This window comes from Schistocerca americana, chromosome 5, assembly GCF_021461395.2.
Source record: "Schistocerca americana isolate TAMUIC-IGC-003095 chromosome 5, iqSchAmer2.1, whole genome shotgun sequence".
Lineage (NCBI taxonomy): Eukaryota > Metazoa > Arthropoda > Insecta > Orthoptera > Acrididae > Schistocerca > Schistocerca americana.
Window position 1 is genome coordinate 300,566,082 of NC_060123.1, and position 24,916 is coordinate 300,590,997.

General features: G+C 40.2%; 1 protein-coding gene across 1 annotated transcript in view; it reads left to right on the forward strand.

Annotated features, from left to right (window-relative positions):
- The window catches only part of LOC124615603 (nuclear pore membrane glycoprotein 210-like), a 262,491-nt gene that overhangs the window by 102,610 nt on the left and 134,965 nt on the right, over positions 1 to 24,916 (forward strand). Inside the window, exons 6-7 of the mRNA XM_047143596.1 lie at positions 2,444 to 2,734; positions 10,233 to 13,053. Coding sequence (XP_046999552.1) covers positions 2,444 to 2,734; positions 10,233 to 13,053 — 3,112 coding nt within the window. The remainder of the gene's footprint in view (positions 1 to 2,443; positions 2,735 to 10,232; positions 13,054 to 24,916) is intronic.

The following is a 24,916-nucleotide window of genomic DNA, read 5'->3' on the forward strand; positions in this document are numbered from 1 at the left end:
CAGTTCTGCCACTGGGCACAAGAGAAATTACGGGAGGACGATGACAGATTTTTTGCACACATTCTGTGTAGCGACGAAGCGTCATTCACCAACGGCGATAACTTAAACCGGCATAATATGCACTATTGGGCGACGGAAAATCCACGATGGCTGCGACGAGTGGTACATCAGCGACCTTGGCGGTTTAATGTATGGTGCGGCATTATTTTATCAATGGCAATCTAAATGTGCAGTGTATGCTGATTTCCTACGTAATGTTCTACCGATGTTACTACGGATGTTTCACTGCATGACAGAATGGTGATGTACTTCCAACATGATGGATGTCCGGCACATAGCTCGTGTGCGGTTGAAGCAGTATTGAACAGCATATTTCGTGACAGGTGGATTGGTCGTTGAAGCACCATACCATGGCCCGCACGTTCACTGGATCTGATGTCCCTGGATTTCTTTCAGTGGGGAAAGTTTAAGGATGTTTGCTATCGCATCCATTGACAATGCCTGACAAGATGTGTCAGCGCATTGTCAATGCGTTTGCGAACATTACGGAAGGTGAACTACTCACTGTTGAGAGGAATGTCGTTACACATATTGACAAATGCATTGAGGTTTATGGACATCATTTTGAGCATTTATTGCATTAATGTGGTATTTACAGGTAATCACGCTGTAACAGCATGCGTTCTCAGAAATGATAAGTTCACAAAGGTACATGTATCACATTGGAACAACCGAAATAAAATGTTCAAATGTACCTACGTTCTATATTTTAATTTAAAAAACCTACCCGTTACCAACTGTTCATCTAAAATTGTGAGCCATATGTTTGTGACTATTACAGTGCCATCTATCACAAAACGAAAAAAGTGGTCCAACTAAAACATTCATATTTCTTTATGTACTACACGAATATGTAATAAAAAATGGGGGTTCCTATTTTAAAAAATGCAGTTGATATCTGTTTGACCTAGCGGGCCAACCATAGCGCCATCTGGTTTCCCCCTTTAGACAAGTTTCGTTCTTTGCAGTTTTTTCGTTTGACGCTTATTTCGTGAGGTATTTGGCCCGATCATGATCAATGGACCACCCTGTATATTTTCCAAAGTATTACCTGTGCAGATATGACTGGTACATACATAAAATCATGAACTCACCAAGTTTGCATTTTCCACGCTGTAGATGTTCTATGAGTGAGCCTCAGAGGCCACATGTCTGAGCAGTAGTCAAGTTTGTTCCATAACTGATGTAGCAACTTCCTGTCAGTGGTTGTTTCAGCGGCATTGATGTGCTCTCTGAGCTGTTCCAGTGTTCTTGGTAGTGAGAGTATGTAAACACGGTCCTAATGGTACCCCCAAAGGCAAAACCCACGAGGCCTTACATCATGTGAGCTGTGAGGCCAAGGGAACAGAGCTACATCATCTTCACCACTATGTTAAGTCTAGCAGTGTGGAAGTTCATTGTTAAGCTAGCAATGTACATTGATGTTGCCCTGTTTTGTTGGAAGATGAAGTTTTCAGAATTATAAATCACTTGTGGAAGCAACCACAACTGCAACATACCGTGGTAAGAGGTACTCGTCAAAGTCTTCTTGCAGAAGAAAAGCGGCCCATACAGCTTCATCTGTGACATTGCACAGAAAACGTTAACCTTTGACCAATCTCTTTCATGTGCCACAATTTCATGAAGATTTTGCGTGCCGCACTTTCTCACATTGTGGTGACTAACCTTTCCATAGAAATGGAAGGTTGCTTTTTCACTGAATATCAGGTTGGGGGCGAAATGTTCACCCTCATGCTTTGCCACCATTGTGTTAAGGCACTGCACTCATACCACCAGCTGGTGAGCACAATGCTTACTTTGTAGTATACAATTCTATTCATGCATCAATGATATTTGTACACACTTGGAAAATACAGAACTTTGAAAATTAATGAATCATTTGTAGTAGCCCTGTACTTTTGTAGCTAAGTATTCATCCTTTTACGTGCGGAATTGAGTAGACCCTTGAAGCAAGAATCTCTAAGAAGGAAATAAGAGCAACCTACAGAATGAAAGTTCATGTTGGGAACTGTTCTAGTACCATCAAATGAGGTGAAGTTGACCAATTTTGCATTTTAAAATTAAATATTTCTGAAACTAATAAAATTAATATATTAGTTTTTCTTTCAGAGCATGGTTATTGAGCTGCAGGAGAAAAAGAAAAAAATGAGTCTCTATTAAATTTGCTCTAGCAAATTGTTAAAAAAAACTGTGTTGCTTAATATCACCTTACCTGAGGCTGAAGTTAAATAATTATCCATTATGTGATAACTGTGACTAGTTTATGACTCTAGGGTGACCTAGACTTCTTAAAGTTGGTGTTTTACAACCTGACTTACTGAATAGATCTATGCCAGGAAAAATTTTACAAATAATTTACCCTGTGTTTTATTTTCTTATCTAGAGAGAACCACAGACTGAGCATTGGTGATGGCGTAGAAGTGGCTACTTTGATACCTGAAGCATATTTTGAAATACAAACAAAATCTAATAATGGAACATATGTTTATGGTTCACCGTCTGAAGTAGGAACAGCTCAAGTGCGCTCAACTCTCTTATCTGTGACTGATGTAGAGGGCCGCATACATGCAATTTCACCAAAGATTTCTGCTCAGGCAAATCTTATGATTTATAAGCGAATAGCCATCACACCCTCAGAGGTCTTACTTCCATGGCATCCATTGAAGAGACCAAAGTAAGTAATTTGGAACAAAATCTTGATTCTGCATTGTGATTTTTAAATATAATTCATTGAAGAGAAAAGGTCAGAATATTTCCATTTTTGCTGTAAGGTCTAGAACAGTTATGTTTTAATATTATGCAACGGATAGTTGCTACTCTACATATAGCAGAGATGCTGAGTCGTAGGTAGGCACAACAGAAAGACCGTCAGGAAGTAAGCTTTCAGCCGACAAGGCCTTCATGTGTGTGTGTGTGTGTGTGTGTGTGTGTGTGTGTGTGTGTGCGCGTGCGTGTGCGTGTGTACTTCCAATGAAGGCCTCATTGGCTGAAAGCTTACTTCCCGACAGTCTTTTTGCTGTGCCTACGTGCGTCTCAGCATCTCAGCTATATGGTGAGTAGCACCTATCATTTTTGTAGTATTGTCAGATTCCATCCTGGATTTTCCATTGTTATGTTTTATTTGATTAATGCAAAAGTATTTGAAATAAATTTTGTGGCTGCAAGAAAGTGAAAGTATGTTCTTGCATATATAACATGATGTTTCTTGTAATTCAATGATTTATTTGCGAAGAGCAAAGATTTCACCACTTCTGTTCACATTCTTAAAAGATGCATGGCTATAGCTTAAATAAAATAACTTTGTGATTGACAGATAGCAGTAGGAGGGAACAGTCTTTTTGGCATGTTGCTGTCCACTCTTCACAAAACTGTACATGTTCCTAAGAAAGCAGGCAATGAAATGAAATGATCGTATGGCATTTATTGGCTGGGGTATCCCCTTCGGGGTTCGGCTGCCTTATTGGAAGTCTATTTAGTTGATGCCACTTCGACGACTTGCATGTCAATGATGATGAAATTGGTGATGAAGGACACACAACACCCAGTCTCATGCCAGGAATCAAACATGGGCCCCCTTGCGTGGTAGGCAGTAAAGCTGCCATTGCACTATGGAGGCAGACAAGCAGGCAATAATTAAACTGTAATGTTGAGCAGCAGAAGAAAAAAAATGACATTATAGATACTATTAATCTTTGTTGCAAATTCTGGATGTAATTGAGCCTATGAATGAAAGACAACCACGGACCATCCAGAAATTGAGTGACAATATTAAATGGCAGGAATGCGTGTGTGTGCGTGTGTGTGTGAGGGGGGGGGGGGGGGGGGGGGGGAGACAGACACCTTGTGGCTCAACTTTGCATTTATATGTGACTTGATCATCTTCTCTGTGTCACAAATGACCCTCCTTTATAAATTTTTATTTCCTTTGAATGCTTCTCTGCTATTCACTTTTACCTATCTGCCACTTCTGACTTCTCAAGACTTTTTAAAATGTTACATGCTGCTATATTTTTATTACAGTCCTGCTTTCTTTGTTTTTCCTGGATCCTGAATGATCATATTGAATCATTGAAGAGTCTCATTTCTCCAGATCTTTCCCCCTTTTGGTACATGAGGAAACACTGCTGTCCTGTTTGTGCCTTTGCCTGTTGTAGTCTTACAGCCCTTTCTGGTTCCTTTTGTTGAGTGCAATTGGACAGGAATAGTTATTTATATTCTAGTTTTTTCTTTATACTTGTAGTCACCTCTCGTGTCACTTACATGCAAATGTATGTCTTCGGGATACAGCAACATAGTTGCCTGTGATTATTTTACTTAATTTCTCCATTGTTCGTTGCTACACAGAGATTCCCTGGTCACATTGATTGACACTGGATATCACACCAAAACATTTCCCAGTGCATTTCAAATGATGTCCCATTCACACCAGTTCTCACCACAGCCAAATGGTACACTTATTCAATATCATGGTGATTCTAAATGTCACTTTATGTGGATGATTCCAAACCTTATTTTTCTTCCTGTATCTACGATGACTATGCGGCTTTTGTCTGCCTATTTTCTTTCACTTTTGCTTACCACTAATGTATATTGGGTTCCACCTACATTTTGTATAACAACTAGAACAGTTAGTCTAAGCTGGTTTATTTCAATAAATGGATGTAAGCTTTCTAGTATATCAGAACACTACTACTGCTGCAGGTTACCTTTAAAATGAGCAGGGATAAACTCAACGTTTCTCTGTGCTGGATTTTATTTATTTTTTCCTTCTGATTTTCTTGATAGTCATTATATGTAATAGATTGTATATTTGTTAAAAACCAGAGATTTTCTGGCGAGCAGACTAAAATATTGAGCTATCTGCCAACAATACTACTGCACGCTATGTTATTGTTTCATAATACTAAACTGATCTAAATTTCACTTTCCTTGTTACATAAACTGCCCCCCCCCCCCCCCTCCCTCTCATAACTCCCCACTTCCCTCTCCTGCCCCCATTTACAAACTGAACATGTTAACATTTAACTGATACACTTTTTATTATATAATTTATGCATTAATTTTTACAATTCTCTTAGTTTGTTTTACAACTCAGGCTCTCAGTCTGGCCCTTTTTCTGTACCAGTCGTTAGTGTGGAAAACCACTTTCCTTGAGTCAAATACCTAGCTTATCAGTAATGTTATAACAAAACCATGACATTTGCTGATAGCCACTGACTTCTGAAGGTGATCTCCAGTACTTGGCATTGAATAGCAAATATTTCCTGCCTTCTCTGGCTTCAAGATTGCTGGTATAGGTCATGCTTTCTATGTGCTCTGCTGTTTGTAAGTTGTTTCTTTTTTTCTGATCATGTTGTTCAGAAAACTTCAGTTTTTGTTTTTGGTAAATGTTGACATGTCTTTAAAGATATGTTATGGAACATATCAGCCACAAGTCATTACAGTGAATCATCTTTTTTACCAAACAAGATAATAAATTAATGTGTGGGTCAGTTTGTAACTACTGATAAATAAAGGTCAAGTCTCTTCTTAGCAGTGGAATCACGGAATCTGGGTGGTGCTGACCTGACCAGCGGCATGATCAGATACTGGATGAATTACCAGTCAGAAGTCTGTAACCTTTGAAAATGACAGTGACATTTTCTTAGTGTGTCCATTGTTGCGTCCAATATAATCATTTACAAAATTACTGTAGAAGACATAATGAATTTGGAATTGCTGTCATTGTGCGCCTTGTGGCACCATCTTTGTGCAAACCTACAACATCAAAGAAAGTTCTACGCATCAGCTGTTACAAACCAGCTATTCCACACGCTAAACAAATAAGTGAAGTAGCACGTGTGTCTACAAAGGGAACATCGAGATGACATGCATTGCGTAGCACAGTGACACACCCTCATTGTACCAAATGGATGAGACGGAGACATAGTGTTGGACTCCGCTTGAGTAATAATAAGAACTATGTAATGGAGGCTTTCACAACTGGATATCTTAGCTGTTGATGAATCTTCTGGGTTGTATGGTTGTGGTTCATGGAACTTTTTCTTTCCTGGCATTTCACCCAGAGTTGCTCGTGGTTCAGCTGAGTCTTGCTGACTGACAGGTTTGAGAATGGAGAGCGACATAAATACTGTGAAAAAAGGGCATTGTAGAAGTTTACATTAGTGCACGTTGGGGAACTCTCTCTCCAACACAATCCTCCTTCCTAAGCTTCCTTGTGGCAAAAACCCTCAGCTAGCACCTATTCTCAGCTGCCCCCTTACCATTCCTTTGTGCTCCCCCTTTTCTCCTTTCATTTTCCATCCCCATTCCTCCTTGTTTTAACCATACACACCTGACCCCTCCCTCCTCCATATCTCTCTCTCTCTCTCTCTCTCTCTCTCTCTCTCTCTCTCTCTCTGTCGTGTGCCACAGTCTTAAGTTTTTTAATTACTACAATATGTTGTTGTTGTGGTCTTCAGTCATGAGACTGGTTTGATGCAGCTCTCCATGCTACTCTGTCCTGTGCAAGCCTCTTCATCTCCCAGTACCTACTGCAGCCTACATCCTTCTGAATCGGCTTAGTGTATTCATCTCTTGGTCTCCCACTATGATTTTTACCCTCCACGCTGCCCTCCAGTACTAAATTTGTGATCCCTTGATGCCTCAGAACATGTCCTACCAACCGATCCCTTCTTCTAGTCAAGTTGTGCCACAAAATCCTCTTCTCCCCAATTATATTCAATACCTCCTCATTAGTAGGAGTAGGAGTAATCTTCAGCATTCTTCTGTAGCACCACATTTCGAAAGCTTCTATTCTCTTCTTGTCTAAACTATTTATCGTCCATGTTTCACTTCCATACATGGCTACACTCCATACAAATACTTTCAGAAACGACTTCCTGACACTTAAATCTATATTCAATGATAACAGATTTCTCTTCTTTAGAAATGCTTTCCTTTCGATTGCTAGTCTACATTTCATATCCTCTCTACTTCGACCATCATCAGTTATTTTTCTCCACAAATAGCAAAACTCCTTTACTACTTTAAGTGTCTCATTTCCTAATCTAATTCCCTCAGCATCACCCGACTTAATTTGACTACATTCCATTATCCTCGTTTTGCTTTTGTTGATGTTCATCTTATACCCTCCTTTCAAGACACTGTGCATTCCGATCAACTGCTCTTCCAAGTCCTTTGCTGTCTCCGACAGAATTACAATGTCATCGGCAAACCTCAAAGTTTTTATTTCTTCTCCATGGATTTTAATACCTACTCCAAATTTTTCTTTTTTTTCCTTTACTGCTTGCTCAATATACAGATTGAATAACATCGGGGAGAGGCTACAACCCTGTCTCACTCCCTTCCCAACCACTGCTTCCCTTTCATGTCCCTCGACTCTTATAACTGCCATCTGGTTTCTGTACAAATTGTAAATAGCCTTTTGCTCCCTGTATTTTACCCCTGCCACCTTCAGAATTTGAGAGAGAGTATTCCAGTCAACATTGTCAAAAGCTTTCTCTAAGTCTACAAATGCTAGAAATGTAGGTTTGCCTTTCCTTAATCTTTCTTCTAAGATAAGTCATAGGGTCAGTATTGCCTCACGGGTTCCAACATTTCTACGGAATCCAAACTGATCTTCCCCGAGGTCGGCTTCTACTAATTTTTCCGTTTGTCTGTAAAGAATTCGCGTTAGTATTTTGCAGCTGTGACTTATTAAACTGATAGTTCAGTAATTTTCACATCTGTCAACACCTGCTTTCTTTGGGATTGGAATTATTATATTCTTCTTGAAGTCTGAGGGAATTTCGCCTGTCTCATACATCTTGCTCACCAGATGGTAGAGTTTTGTCAGTACTGGCTTTCCCAAGGCTGTAAGTAGTTCTAATGGAATGTTGTCTACTCCCAGGGCCTTGTTTCGACTCAGGTCTATCAGTGCTCTGTCAAACTCTACACACAGTATCATACCTCCCATTTCATCTTCATCTACCTCCTCTTCCATTTCCATAATATTGTCCTCAAGAACATTGCCCCTGTATAGACCCTCTATATACTCCTTCCACCTTTCTGCTTTCCCTTCTTTGCTTAGAACTGTGTTTCCATCTGAGCTCTTGATATTCATGCAAGTGGTTCTCTTTTCTCCAATGGTCTCTTTAATTTTCCTGTAGGCAGTATCTCTTCTGTTACCCAAGGTTTTCTACTAGCCCTCGTCTTTTTACCTACGTGATCATTTGCTGCCTTCACTATTTCATTCCTCAAAGCTACCCATTCTTGTTCTACTGTATTTCTTTCCCCCATTCCTGTCAATTGTTCCCTTATGCTCTCCCTGAAACTCTGTACAACCTCTGGTTTTTTCAGTTATCCAGGTCCCATCTCCTTAAATTCCCACCTTTTTGCAGTTTCTTCAGTTTTAATCTACAGTTCATAACCAATAGATTGTGGTCAGAGTCCACATCTGCCCCTGGAAATGTCTTACAATTTAAAATCTGGTTCCTAAATCTCTGTCTTACCACTATATAATCTATCTGAAACCTTTTAGTATCTCCAGGGGTCTTCCATGTATACAATCTTCTTTCATGATTCTTAAACCAAGTGTTAGCTATGATTAAGTTATGCTCTATGCAAAATTCTACCACGTGGCTTCCTCTTCCATTTCTTAGCCCCAATCCATATTCACCTACTATGTTTCCTTCTCTTCCTTTTCATACTGTCAAATTACAGTCACCCATGACTATTAAATTTTCGTCTCCATTCACTGCCTGAATAATTTCTTTTATCTCATCGTACATTTCATCAACTTCTTTATCATCTGGAGAGCTACGTGGCATATAAACTTGTACTACTGTAGTAGGTGTGGGGTTTGTGTCTATCTTGGCCACAATAATGTGTTCACTATGCTGTTTGTAGTAGCTTACCCACACTCCTACTTTTTTATTCACTATTAAACCTACTCCTGCATTACCCCTATTTGATTTTGTATTTATAACCCTGTATTCACCTGACCAAAAGTCTTGTTCCTCCTGCCACCGAACTTCACTAATTCCCACTATATCTAACTTTAACCTATCCATTTCCCTCTTTAAATTTTCTAACCTACCTGCCTGATTAAGGGATCTGACATTCCACGCTCCGATCCGTAGAATGCCTGTTTTCATAATTAATCATTATTTACGGAGCAAGATGGCACAGTGTTTAGTGCACTGGACTCACATTCAGAAGAACAACAGTTCAAATCTAAGTCCAGCCATTCGGAGTTAGGTTTTCCTTTACGTCCCTAAATTGCTCCAGGCAAATGCTGGGCTGGTTCCCTTAGAAAGGGCATGGCTGATTTCCTTCCCCATCTGTGAAATAACTCAGCTTTTGCTCTGTCTCTGATGACCTAACTGTCAATGGAACAGTAATCCCTAATTTTCCTTCCCTCCTTTATTCCTTATTTTGTATCTGGTGCTAAGAACCACTGTCTGACCCTGTCCTGCCTCACAGTACTTCCATATATCCTCTCTGCCTTGCACATCTTCCTGCTTTCCAGTTGCCCATTCGTTTCATCTCCCCCCCCCCCCCCCCCTCCCCTTCCTATTTCCTGATCCTGCTCCCCTCCACAAACTTTTTTGTTTCATCTCCCCCCCCCCCCCCCCCCCATCCCACTCCCTCTTCCCTGTTCCCGTCCTCCTCCACAAACTTTTGTCTGTCTGGGCAACTAATCGTAAACAAGACAGCAAGTGGTGCCACTTTGTGTATGTGAGGGTGTTAATTAGAGCAGCAAAAGAGCAAAAATTCAAAAAGGTGAAGGTTCCAAAAATTGATCATTTGTGATGATAAGTTTTCTTTGTGCAATTCTTCAATGTACCGTGGCTTTTCATAAGAATGCGATTATTTGCTGTAATCTAAAGATTTACATTTTTTATTTGTGTTGGACTTATCCCTGTCAACTTGTATACTGCTTGCTTCATTTTGTAACAAATTTCAGTGTGTATATTAAATCTTAATGTATTTACAGATATGTTATTGCAAAGACTTTTTTTGATTTTAAATAACTCGACCTTATGCAAAGTGAGTTTTTTAAATGCAGCTTTAGTACTTTGTTCTCTTAGAGGAAATGGAGCCAGCTGCTTATTACATCTTTTATAGCTATGAAATTTTAATAGCACGTGTAACAAGTACCACTAAATAGTTCCTTTTTTGCCTTCTAGGTATGAAGTAAAACTCCAAGTATCAGGTGGTGATGGAAATTTTGTATGGCAAAGCAAAGACACCTCTATTGCTGTTGTTACTCAGGCTGGAGTAGTAAGAACTGTCAATCAAGGGCATGTTGAGATAACTGCTGCAATGGACATTAATCGAAACAACTATGCAGTGTCAAATTTTCATATTTTGCCACCGCGCCAGCTGCAAATAGTAGAATATTTGGCAGAAACAGAAGTGGGAAACTCTATTTTTTTACATGTTGCAATGTTTGCTGAGAGGCCAGTAGAAAGTGATAAAGCAAAAAAGATATCACTTGCTGCTTTCACCCAATGTGCAGACATCCCATTTCAGGTCCAGATATGGGACGAAATTTTTTCATTTAACGAGTCTCTTAAAACAGCACCCATTGGCACAGCTTGTTCGTCTTTGGGTATCACAGCTACGGAGTTGGGTACTACAAAAGTGACAGTGTCATATACACAAGAAGAAATAACACTTGAAGATAGTGTTACATTAGCAAGTTACTGGCCATTAAAGCCTGTCAATCCAGCTAGTGGCGTTGTAGTTTTAGCTGTTGGATCAGCAAGGACAGTAGTATTTACTGGTGGACCAAGACCTTGGATTGGACATGCATCTGAGCATTTTCATCACTTGGAGCCGACTCCCAGTGAAAATGATATTATAGAAGTAATGGAACTCAGTAACATTGTTTCAGATCAGCCAGATGTTTACACTTACCGTATTTTATGTAAGCAGCTTGGTGAAGCAGAAGTTACCTTGACAGTCACAAACAAACCGATGGCTAGGTACAGAAAGCGCTCAGAATCTGTTGCAACAGTGACTGTATATTGTGCAAAACCCCGTTACATTTCACTATTTCCAGAAATTAAACTGACAGAGAAAGAACGTTGTCCAATCAATTACCAGAATGAAAGAATGGTGGTGCAGAATTATAAAGATATTGAAGTGGCTGTTATTGTTACAGATGAACAAGGTCATGTATTTGACAATGTATCAAGTTTGGACATTGACTGGATGGTTTCTGACGAATCTCTTGGTATTTTGCCTAATCCAGACGAGATGGTTTTTGAAAATTTAGAAGAAAATGGTCGCGTCTTCCCCTCACGCCAATATCAAGTGATACAACCAAAAGGCAAGACTGGTGTCCTTGAAATAACAGCACGTGTTGTCGGCTATAATACTCTTTTGCTTAGAGAATTGGAAATCATTCCAGAATATCCCCCATTTCCTGTCACTGATAAAAAAGGCTATGAGTCAACACCAGAAATTGTGTCAACATTGAGCCTTCTGTTAGTCAGCGATACTATTGTAACACCCAATGTTGCTTATGTTTTCAACCATCCTGATAATATGATTAAACTCCAAGTAAGCCAAGGTTCAGGTTATTATGAACTTGTCCTCAGTTCTGAAGACGTGGCTGATGTTACTTATGTGGAAGGCTCCAGAATTATAGAAATTGTTCCAAAAACAGATGGTCATTTAAAATTGGCTATGGTAGACCTATGTCTTCCATCAAAACCAGCACTAGCAGAAGTTCAGGTTTCAAGTGTAGGCAGCATCAAAGTAGAAGTTGCTGAACATGTAGAGAAGGGTCGATGCATTCCAGCTGTTGTTCATTTATATGATACAACAGGAAATGTTTTGCCCATTTCAGATATTTCTTTGTTGAATCTTCGACCATTAGCTGATACAGCAGTCATTGGAATAAAACTTTTGCCTGACAAGGAGACCCTCATGAAAGTAGGTTCCTTGGGAGAAGTCCATTATGTTATTACTGGCTTGCAACTTGGCGATATAAACTTAATTTTTGCCAGTGGTTTTGAAGGGAATGAAGTGCTCAGTCACCCTGTTCCAATTCAGGTTTTCCCACCTTTAAAACTCCTACCCCGAAATGTCACACTGGTGGTAGGATCTGTGTACCAGATTAACAGTCATGGTGGTCCACGACCAGCATCACATATTGATTATTCTGTTAGCTCTACCTCAATTGCAACAGTGAATTCAGTTGGCCTTGTTGAAGGATTTGGCCAAGGGAAAACAGTACTTGTTGGAAAAGCTGTGGGCATAAACAAGGCAACAGGACAGAGGGTCGTCTATTCAAAGGATAGTGTTGAAATAAATGTCATTCCTCTTGCTGCCATTAAAATTAATGCACCATTAAATAGAATAATTGTTGGTGCTACAATGCCACTTTGGGCTCATGGTATTCCTGAAGAGTTGACGCCCTTGATTATTGGTTGTGCAAGGCCATCTCTGCTGTTTGATTGGGCTGTTTCAGCACCTAATGTAGTTCAATTGAATAATGTTTACCATGAAACTGGTATTGTACTGAAAGATGAAGATAAAATTTCCATGCGATTGACTGCTCTAAGGGCGGGCATCTCAACTATTTATTTAAATGTTACTGTACCTCCTAGAATGTCTGCTTTTCCTCAAGAGCAGACAGTGAAATTTGAAACTAGCTTAGAAATTGAAGTGTTTGAAGAGCTGCGTCTTGCATCACCACCCAGTGTAGGAGAATTTCAGTCACCATATATTTTGATGGCTCCTGACACTGAAATACAGCTAAAAACAAACCATGAAGGAGATCTCATGTACTCAGTGCTGGGTTCAATTGATCCTGCAGAGAAAGCAGAATCATCAGATGTTGAAAGTATCGACCGTGCAGTTAGTAATGTGACTCCATTGCTAACAGTGAATGAACGTGGATTAATAAGATCACAGAGTGCCACCGGAAGAACTGTTGTCACTGTATCAGTGAAAGAAGGTTTTGGCTTGAAACAAGTACTTGGTGTAACAGTTGAGGTAAGTCAGTCTTCATGGTAAAATATTCCCTGTATTTGTGTTGTTGCATGAACTTTTTGATCACACCAAACATTGCATCCATAATTATGTCAGTTTTTAGTGTGGAGTTTTTTCATATATTTTTCTTCTTCTTTTTCTTCCATCAATTATAGCAATTTGTAGCCCATTGTGATTTCTCATTTGTTTGACATTGTTAGTCTGTGCATTTCGTTTTGATCATTACTGTGGTCTTCATGTGTTAGATAATAAGTGTGCCACCTTCTGGGCATGTGGGTGTGGCAGTGGGATCGACGTTCTGAAATCATTTATACAGTGATAAAGGTTAAAGATCCATGTATCACACCTTGCAGCTATTCACCCTGGCGCACCATGAAAGCTGGACGTCCACTCATGGGTGGTAGGGACTAGGTTGACCACCACTGCTCTACAGCTTAAAAATTGGAAAGGGCTGTTTAACAGTCTGGTTGTGTAGTGTAATGCTTAAGATAAAGGCCTCCCCATGCTGAAGGATGTGGATTTGAATCTTGTTAGGCACATCAAAAGTTTTTATTTTTAAATCCTTATTGAAGTGACTTGGTAGTTAGTTTTACTTAATTAATTGGGTTAAGTGTAATTTTTTATTTCTGTTATTATGTTACATTGTAGATTAAAACTGAAGAAACTGCAAAATGGTGGGAATTTTAGGAGATGGGACGTGGATAAACTGACTAAACCAGAGGTTGTAGAGAGTTTCAGGGAGAGCATAAGGGAACAATTGACAAGAATGGGGGAAAGAAATACAGTAGAAGAAGAATGGGTAGCTTTGAGGGATGAAGTAGTGAAGGCAGCAGATGATCAAGTACGTAAAAAGACAAGGGCTAGTAGAAATCCTTGGTTGACAAAAGAAATATTGAACTTAATTGACGAAAGAAGAAAATATAAAAATGCAATAAATGAACCAGGCAATAAGGAATACAAACGTCTCAAAAATGAGATCGACAGGAAGTGCAAAATGGCTAAGCAGGCATGGCTAGAGGACAAATGTAAGGATGCAGAGGCATATATCACTAGGGGTGAGATAGATACTGCCTACAGGAAAATTAAGGAGACCTTTGGAGAAAAGAGAACCACTTGTATAAATATCAAGAGCTCAGTTGGAAACCCAGTTCTAAGCAAAGAAGGGAAAGCAGAAAGGTGGAAGGAATATATAGAGGGTCTATACAAGGGAGATGTACTTGAGGGCAATGTTATAGAAATGGAAGAGGATGTAGATGAAGATGAAATGGGAGATATGATACTGTGTGAAGAGTTTGATAGAGCACTGAAAGACCTAAGTCGAAACAAGGCCCCGGGAGTAGACAACATTCCATTAGAACTACTGACAGCCTTGGGAGAGCCAGTACTGACAAAACTCTACCATCTGGTGAGCAAAATGTATGAGACAGGCGAGATACCCTCAGACTTCAAGAAGAATATAATAATTCCAATCCCAAAGAAAGCAGGTGTTGACAGATGTGAAAATTACCGAACTATCAGTTTAATAAGTCACGGCTGCAAAATACTAACGCGAATTCTTTACAGACGAATGGAAAAACTGGTAGAAGCTGACCTTGGGGAAGAGCAGTTTGGATTCCGTAGAAATATGGGAACACGTGAGGCAATACTGACCCTATGACTTATTTTAGAAGCTAGATTAAGAAAAGGCAAACCTACGTTTCTAGCATTTGTAGACTTAGAGAAAGCTTTTGACAGTGTTGACTGGAATACTCTCTTTCAAATTCTAAAGGTGGCAGGGATAAAATACAGGGAACGAAAGGCTATTTACAATTTGTACAGGAACCAGATGGCAGTTATAAGTATCGAAAGGCATGAAAGGGAAGCAGTGGTTAGGAAGGGAGTGAGACAGGGTTGTAGCCTCTCCCCGATGTTGTTTAATCTGTGTATTGAGCAAGCAGTAAAGGAAACAAAAGAAAAATTTGGAGTAGGTGTTAAAATCCATGGAGAAGAAATAAAAACTTTGAGGTTCGCCGATGACATTGTAATTCTGTCGGAGACAGCAAAGGACTTGGAAGAGCAGTTGAATGGAATGGGCAGTGTCTTGAAAGGAGGATATAAGATGAACATCAACAAAAGCAAAATGAGGATAATGGAATGTAGTCAAATTAAGTCGGAATTAGATTAGGAAATGAGACACTTAAAGTAGTAAAGGAGCTTTGCTATTTGGGGAGCAAAATAACTGATGATGGTCGAAGTATAGAAGATATAAAATGTAGACTGGCAATGGCAGGGAAAGCGTTTCTGAAGAAGAGAAATTTGTTAACATCGAGTATAGATTTAAGTGTCCGGAAGTCTTTTCTGAAAGTATTTGTATGGAGTGTAGCCATGTATGGAAGTGAAACATGGACGATAAATAGTTTAGACAAGAAGCGAATAGAAGCTTTCGAAATGTAGTACTACAGAAGAATGCTAAAGATTAGATGGGTAGATCACATAACTAATGAGGAGGTACTGGATAGGATTGGGGAGAAGAGGAGTTTGTGACACAACTTGTCTAGAAGAAGGGATCGGTTGGTAGGACATGTTCTGAGGCATCAAGGGATCACAAATTTAGTATTGGAGGGCAGTGTAGAGGGTAAAAATTGTAGAGGGAGACCAAGAGATGAATACACTAAGCAGATTCAGAGGGGTGTAGGTTGCAGCAGGTACTGGGAGATGAAGAAGCTTGCACAGGATAGGTTAGCGTGGAGAGCTGCATCAAGCCAGTCTCAGGACTGAAGACCACAACAACAACAACAACAACAACAACAACATATTACATTATTTTAATCATTGTAATACTTTTTTCATTTGCTCTCATTTTTCTTCCTGTCATTCTTTTCCCACTTGGAATCTTTGTTCATGTTATTTTACAAATTTTTTTGTAGCAATTTTGCTTTAAATTTCTTTCATTTAATCAGCCCATATTTTTATCCATGTTATTATGTTCGTTACCCCTGTTCCTAATTTTCCTTGAATTTTGTTTTATTTATAACCATTGTTTCGTGAAAATCCTTCTTGTCCATAGTTCAATAACAATATTTGTTTTAAATGTTTGTATGACAATTAGTGTCCAGAAAAATGTGCATCTTGTAAAAAAAAAAAAAAAAAAAAAAAAAAAAAAAAAAAAAAAAAAAAAAAAAAAAATACATTTTTAGCACCATTGGACATAAATGTAAACAGATTATTTCTTTTTTTTTTTGGTGTTGTTTTTTAACTGATAAATCGGCAGTCACAAATGTTTTTATGACAGATAAATAAAAACAATTAAATTCACATGCACAGAGATTCCAGGTGGAAAAAGAGTGACAGGAACAAAAAATGAGAACTGTTGAAAAAGTTAATATGCTGATTAAAATGATGTGGCAATGGAACAAAAATAAAAAGATTACGTTTAACCCAATTAAATCAATAAGCATCACATGAAATTCCTCTTTTCTCCCCTCCCAGTTACGCGCTAACAAGGGGCTGCCAGAGAGAATGGCTACAGGGTGTGATACGTGCACTCATCCACAGAAGGTGCTTACTTCGGTCATTACATGAAACAAATAGCAGGTCAAAAATTTGTTTTTAACGCTCATATTTTGTTCTTCTTTTGTGTAAGTGTAAGTTTAAGCTGTAACCTCGCTTACAAAACACATGCAAATTATATTTATGGTGCTCAGAGCCACACTTGTGAAAAGGAAGAAGAGAAAGCAATCGATAACAACAGATTTTAGGCATAATATTCCAGTGGGATCCATAATATCAGGAACATCCACAAAGATTTCATCAACCACATAAAAAACACAATCTTTGATAGAGTCATCATAAAGAAAGGATACAAAATTGTTTACTGGTACAGGCATGTGGATGATATAATATGTATGGTAGATGAAGAAACAGAAAAATGCATAAACTTCATACAGACATCAACAGTATACATATAAATATTCAATTCACAACGGAAAAAGAAATGTAAAAGCAAGTACATTTCTTGGATATAACAATAAGCACACATTTGACGTCTTCAGAAATTCAGCAGCCAAAGAGACAGTTATATCTGCCGCATCTGATCACCCACAAAATCAAAAACTAGTGACCCTGCAACATATTTTACACAGACTAAATAATATACTACTCAGCAAATAATATTATGAAAAGGAATTACAAACAAAAGAACCCATAGCCACAAACAATGTTTATAATACCCATGTAGTACAAAGACTCAACCACAAAGTCAAACCACAACCAAAGAAAAATGAAAACAAGCAGGGAACACAAACACCACGGAACTCCACATAAAAATATGGACACAACAGCACACACAGAAACACAAAACATTGACATCCATGAAATGAAATGACTTACAGGGAGAAATGGCACTCTTTAACATACAGACACAAATTAACCCACATAATAGCAAATATATTAAATAAACAAGGATTACGTCTTGCTTACAGAACAAGAAAGATACTCCATTAACATTTACAAACAACAATAGACAAACCAGGTAAATACCAAGGAGCAGGTATATACCAGGTAGAATTTCAAGAATGTGAATCAGTATATCTGGGGATGACAGGCAGGATTTCAAAACTAGATATAAAAGCAATATGAAAATAGCTGTTCTACCTTTGCTGAACATCTGATAGAACATGGACATGAACCAGCCAACAAGGAACAGGATGTGAAAATTGTTAGAGTGAATAATTACAACAAAAAATGTCTAACATTACTGGACAACTTTCATGTACAAAGTGTCCTTTCAATGATAAGGAAAGTACGTTACTAGCCATTAAAATTGCTACACCACGAAGATGACGTGCTAAAGACGCGAAATTTAATCCACAGGAAGAAGATGCTGTGATATGCAAATGATTAGCTTTTCAGAGCATTCACACAAGGTTGGCGCCGGTGGCGACACCTACAACGTGATGACATGAGGAAAGTTTCCAACCGATTTCTCATACACAAACAGCAGGTGACTGGCGTTGCCTGGTGAAACGTTGTTGTGATGCCTCGTGTAAGGAGGTTTCCGACTTTAGTAAAGGTCAGATTGTAGCCTATCGCGATTGTGGTTTTTGCGACATTGATGCTCGCGTTGGTCGAGATCCAGTGACTGTTAGCAGAATATGGAATCAGTGGGTTCAGGAGGGTAATACGGAACGCCGTGCTGGATCCCAACGGCCTCGTATCACTAGCAGTCGAGATGACAGGCATCTTATCCGCATGGCTGTAATGGACTGTGCAGCCATATCTCAATCCCTGAGTCAACAGACGGGGACACTTGCAAGACAACAACCATCTTCACGAACAGTTCGACGACATTTGCAGCAGCATGGACTATCAGCTCGGAGACCATGGCTGCTGCTACCCTTGACACTGCATCACAGACAGGAGCGTGTGTGATGGTGTACTCAGCGACGAACCTGGGTGCATGAATGACAAAATGTCATTTTTTCGGATGAATCCAGGTTCTGTTTACAGCATCATGATGGTCGCATCTGTGTTTGATGATATCGCGGTGAACGCACATTGGAAGTGTGTGTTCGTCATCGCCATACTGGTGTATCACCCGGCATGATGGTATGGGGTGCCATTGGTTACACGTCTCGGTCACCTCTTGTTCGCATTTTCAACACTTTGAACAGTGGACGTTACATTTCAGATGTGTTACGACCCATGGCTGTACCCTTCATTTGATCCCTGCGAAGCCATACATTTCAACAGGATAATGCACGACCGCATGTTGCAGGTCCTGTACGGGCCTTTCTGGATACAGAAAATGTTCGACTGCTGCCATGACCAGCACATTCTCCAGATCTCTCACCAATTGAAAACGTCTGGTCAACGGTGGCCGAGCAACTGGCTCGTCACAATACGCCAGTCACTACTCTTGATGAACTGTGGTATCGTGTTGAAGCTGCATGGACAGCTGTACCTGTACACGCAATCCAAGCTCTGTTTGACTCAATGCCCAGGTATATGAAGGCCGTTATTACGGCCAGAGGTGGTTGTTCTGGGTACTGATTTCTCAAGACCTATGCACCCACATTGCGTAAAAATATAATCACATGTCAGTTCTAGTATAATATATTTGTCTAATGAATACCCGATTATCATCTGCATTTCTTCTTGGTGTAGCAATTTCAGTGGCCAGTAGTGTAATTAGTGAGCAAATCAACACAAGCAATAACTCACAGATCATGTTAGCCACTAAAACAAAAACAAGCAAAAATGGAAACATAATTGGAATAAATAAGTAATGAAGTAATGAACGCCTCCCCCCCCTTTTTTTTTGAGAATTTTGTGAAAAGGTGTTCTGTAGCATGCAAATTCTGTTCCTTCACTAGAATTAGAAATATGAATAAGTAACGTGACAACCAAGTACACACACACACACACACACACACACACACACACAGAGGGTATTCAAAAAATTGTGCACAATTTGAATTAGCTGGTAGAAGAGTTGAAATATATAGCACAATTAGACAGAGCGCGTGCACACTTTTCTGCGCTAGTTCGTGATGTACTCAGTGCCACATACCACAGGCACCGACTTGGAAGGGGAGGTGCATTTGAATGGCCCACTCACTCCCCTGATCTGGCACCTATTTATTGATTAGTTTATTGATTTTATTTTTATTTTTGGTATGTTCAAGTTGAAAGCTTCATGCATTTGGCACCAGTTCCCCATGAAGGAATATGTCTTATCCGATACTTGCAGCATCTGATAAGGTTCACATGATGCCTGATGTACTTTGTAGTGTGTACCAGAATTTTCTCTGAAAATGATTTGCCTATATTGAATGTGTTGATAGCCATTTTGAACACATTCTGTAATGTACAACATCGTTCAGTAAACATTATACTCTCTTTGCCAAACTTAAGGCACCTGTTCATTGATTGTCCTTGTGGTTCCTGACAGTCCGAAGCTTTTACTGGTGTAGGACTAGTGCCAAGTCTGTAAGTCCCTATTCCCAAGTTGTTTCATTTTGACTCTTTATCAGCTTCTTCAATTTGTGATAAAAAAACCGCAAGCAAACAATACTCTTTGCAGTGCAGAAAATTACTACACATAGTCAAAGTGTGCGATGGAGGCAAAAGTATACATGCGTTCTCGGTGCAGCTCAGTAGAGTATACTGTGTCTCCAGTTGTGTATGGCACTGGCAACACAGCTTGTCTGTACTGCTCAGTCTGACAACATGTCTCAAAGTTATATCTCAGGCTTAGACTCTAGATGCATCATCACTTTATGACTAGGTGGGTTGTGAGCTCAGGAAGCTGTAGTCTCTCTAGCAGCACGCGTACCCGCTGGCGAGCTGGCCCAAGTGGGTTGCATCATGCAGCCTCGCAGGCATTCAGCGGCCAACGCGGAACTATGTTTTAGATTTTTTTTCAAATTGTGGCATCCTTGGGCCCCCGTTCACCAGATGTACGTCTAACGATTGGCGGCTGACACTACAGATCAGACTTTATTAATAATTATAGTACAGGGTTACATCACCAGTTACTGTTACATTCTCAGCAAGTACACCAAGTCCTTTCATCCATAGATGTATTTTTTCATCATTACTAACTTTACGACAAGAGCAGGTTTACAGTGTAAAAGCCATATTACTATACAGGGTGTTACAAAGAGGTATGGCCAAACTTTCAGGAAACATTCCTCGCACACAAATAAAGAAAAGATGTTATGTGGACATGTGTCCGTAACGCTTAATTTCCATGTTAGAGCTCATTTGAGTTTCGTCAGTATGTACTGTACTTCCTCGATTCACCACCAGTTGGCCCAATTGAAGGAAGGTAATGTTGACTTCGGTGCTTGTGTTGACATGCGACTCATTGCTCTACAGTACTAGCATCAAGCACATCAGTACATAGCATCAACAGGTTAGTGTTCATCACGAACGTGGTTTTGCAGTCAGTGCAATGTTTACAAATGCGGAGTTGGCAGATGCCCATTTGCTGTATGGATTAACACAGGGCAATAGCCGTGGTGCGGTACGTTTGTATCGAGACAGATTTCCAGAACGAAGGTGTCCTGACAGGAAGACGTTCGAAGCAATTGATCGGTGTCTTAGGAAGCATGGAACATTCCAGCCTATGACTCGCGACTGGGGAAGACCTAGAACGGCGAGGACACCTACAATGGATGAGGCAATTCTTCGTGCAGTTGACGATAACCCTAATGTCAGCATCAGAGAAGTTGCTGCTGTACAAGGTAATGTTGACCACGTCACTGTATGGAGAGTGCTAAGGGAGAACCAGTTGTTTCCGTACCATGTACAGCGTGTGCAGGCACTATCAGCATCTGATTGGCCTCCACGGGTACACTTCTGCGAATGGTTCATCCAACAAAGTGTCAATCCTCATTTCAGTGCAAATGTTCTCTTTACGGATGAGGCTTCATTCCAACGCGATCAAATTCTAAATTTTCGCAGTCAACATGTGTGGGCTGACAAGAATCCGCACGCAATTGTGCCATCACGTCATCAACACAGATTTTCTGTGAACGTTTGGGCAGGCATTGTTGGTGATGTCTTGATTGGGCCCCATGTCCTTCCACCTACGCTCAATGGAGCACATTATTATGATTTCATACGGGATACTCTACCTGTGCTGCTAGAACATGTGCCTTTACAAGTACGACACAACATGTAGTTCATGCATGATGGAGCTCCTGCACACTTCAGTCGAAGTGTTCGTACGCTGAGCAACGGATTCGGTGATCGATGGATTGGTAGAGGTGGACCAATTCCATGGCCTCCACGCTCTCCTGACCTCAACCCTCTTGACTTTCATTTATGGGGGCATTTGAAAGCTCTTGTCTACGCAACCCCAGTACCAAATGTAGAGACTCTTCATGCTCGTATTGTGGACGGCTGTGATACAATACGCCATTCTCCAGGGCTGCATCAGCGCATCAGGGATTCCATGTGACGGAGGGTGGATGCATGTATCCTCGCTAACGGAGGACATTTTGAACATTTCCTGTAACAAAGTTTTTGAAGTCACGCTGGTACGTTCTGTTGATGTGTGTTTCCATTCCATGATTAATGTGATTTGAAGAGAAGTAATAAAATGAGCTCTAACATGGAAAGTAAGCGTTTCCTGACACATGTCCACATAACATATTTTCTTTCTTTGTGTGTGAGGAATGTTTCCTGAAAGTTTGGCCGTACCTTTTTGTAACACCCTGTATAGATAACTAGGTCTAGATTGTGTCTTAGTATCTGTTCCACAATGCCAGGTCTTGTAAGCGATGACATCTCGGTTGGCGAATGATTCCAATCCAGGTAGAGAGGCATTCTCACATCGGATGATAGCAAGAGTAAACCATCCACTTTCAGTACTCTCTGTGGCAACATCAATACTGAAATTAACTTGACATCCACCGAAAAAAATCAGTCCATTCAATATGACACTTTGTGCAGTTCCATTTGTGCCAAGTTTATTCTCCAGGCTTATTATGTGTTTGTCGACTGGCATGCGATGGTGACGTTGACGATACACACGTCGACAAGGCATAGTGCTTCAATGCTGTTGCAGATATAGCTCACAGCGGAATGATTCCGGTGGTCTGCGTTGGCTGCTTTTATACTGAGTGCATGAGCTTCATTTCATAAGAGCGCTGGTAACGGACTTAGGTGCTGCGTGGGCCGGCGTGGGAGCATTATCCCATACGCGTGCTGTAGTCTCTCTAGCAGCACGCGTACCCGCTGGCGAGCCGGCCCAAGTGCGTTGCATCATGCAGCCTCGCAGGTGCTCATCGGCAAACGCGGCACTATGTTTTAGATTTTTTCAAATTGTTGCATCCTTGAGCCCCCGTTCACCAGATGTACGTCTAGCGATTGGCGGCTGACACTACAGATCAGACTTTATTAATAATTGTAGTACAGGGTTATATCACCAGTTATAGTTACATTCTCAGCAAGTACACCAAGTCCTTTCATCCATACATGTATTTTTCCATCATTGCTAACTTTACGACAAGAGCGGTTATACAGTGTAAAAGGGCTCAAGGATGCAACAGTTTGAAAAAAATCGCTTACAAGACCTGGCATTGTGGAATAGATGCTAAGACGCAATCTAGACCTAGTTATGTAAATAGTGATATGCCTTTTACACTGTATACCCGCTCTTGTCGTCAAGTTAGTAATGATGGAAAAATACATGTATGGATGAAAGGACTTGGTGTACTTGCTGAGAATGTAACTGTAACTGGTGATGTAACCCTGTACTATGTCTAGCTCAGTCCATTCAATATGACACTTTGTCCAGTTCCACTTGTGCCAAGTTTATTCTCCACGCTTAATATGTGTTTGTAGACTGGCATGCGATGGTGACGTTGACGATACATACGTCGACAAGGCATAGTGATTCAATGCTTTTGCAGATATAGCTCACAGCAGAATGATTCCGCTGGTCTGCGTTGGCCGCTTTTATACTGAGCGCATGACCTTCATTACATAAGAGCGCTGATAACGGACTTAGACGCTGCGAGCTCCGGTGCGGGAGTGTTATCCCGTACGCGTGCTGTAGTCTCTCTAGCAGCACGCGTACCGGATGGCGAGCCGGCCCAAGTGGGTTGCATCATGCAGCCTCGCGGGTGCTCAGCGGCCAACGCGGCACTATGGTTTAGATTTTTTTCAGATTGTTGCATCCTGCCAAACTAACAACATTTTTCAAGCAGTCAGCGCTATTTTGAGACACAAAACACTGAATATTTGCCTCTTAGTGGTCACCCACGGTTGACAACACCAGTTGGTGACCATTACAGTGCATGACAGGTAGGAAGGAGGTCAAGTTTCAGCCATTCTGTGCATCCCCCTCCATTAATTGCCACCCGCCAATAAGATTCATTCTCTCTCTGAGCAGCTAGCCTTGAGGTACAACTGGACTGTGAGAATCCCTCTCCTTCATGCTGCACTGTTGCTGTAATTCGCGACAATGTTTTTTCGTTCACGCAGTGACTGAATTATTCATTCAGATGTTGTTATTTTCTTGTGGAATTATACCTGTGAATGTGTATCTGAAATGAAATGTTTTAGTATGATTTTCAGATGAATATGTTAGGTGATGACAGTAAACATGATGTACTTTACAAGCAAGCAAGGTGGTTTATTTACTGCTGTAATTCTTTCAAATGGGAATCTGAAAGCGGGACTTCCGTTTTTGACATTTTGAAGACACAAGAATGAACTGTAGAAGGATGTGTTGGCAAGAGAACTCTGCAGAGAATAGTAAACAAAAGTGTCAGAACTGTAGAAATCTCAGCAAAATTTGGTTTTGCGTCACCTGGGAAGCATCAAAATCGCAAGAAACTTGTAACAAAAAATATTTTAAAATGCTCCATGTTTAAAATGTAGATAAGTAGTGAATACTCTACATCAAAAATACATGTTACAATTATGCAAGAGAAAATTGGCTTCAACGGTAGTGCTTTGTCAATGCAAGTATGCTGAGAAGAATGTTTTTAATTGAAAGAAGTGATGTATATGCAACATGAACCGCACCCCTTATAAAGGAGTATGATACAAGAAAAGGAGGCAATTCAGTAGTGTATTATGTTGATGAAACTGGGGAGAACCAAAATCATTCCATGAATATGTGATGGAAAATGAGTGATGGTTGTGTTGGTTTTAAAGTTCCTATAGGAAGAGGTTCTCGGATGATTTTCTGCATGATGACTCTTCATCGGTTTTGTTTCTGAGAAGAAACTTGTATTTTGGCTAAAAAAAGGGGGGGGGGGCAGTTACTACAATTCAGAAATGAATGCTGTCAGTTTGAAGAGGTGGTTCACTGAACAATTCTTGCCTTATCTTGCTTTGAAGTCAGTTATTGTGATTACCATTACGG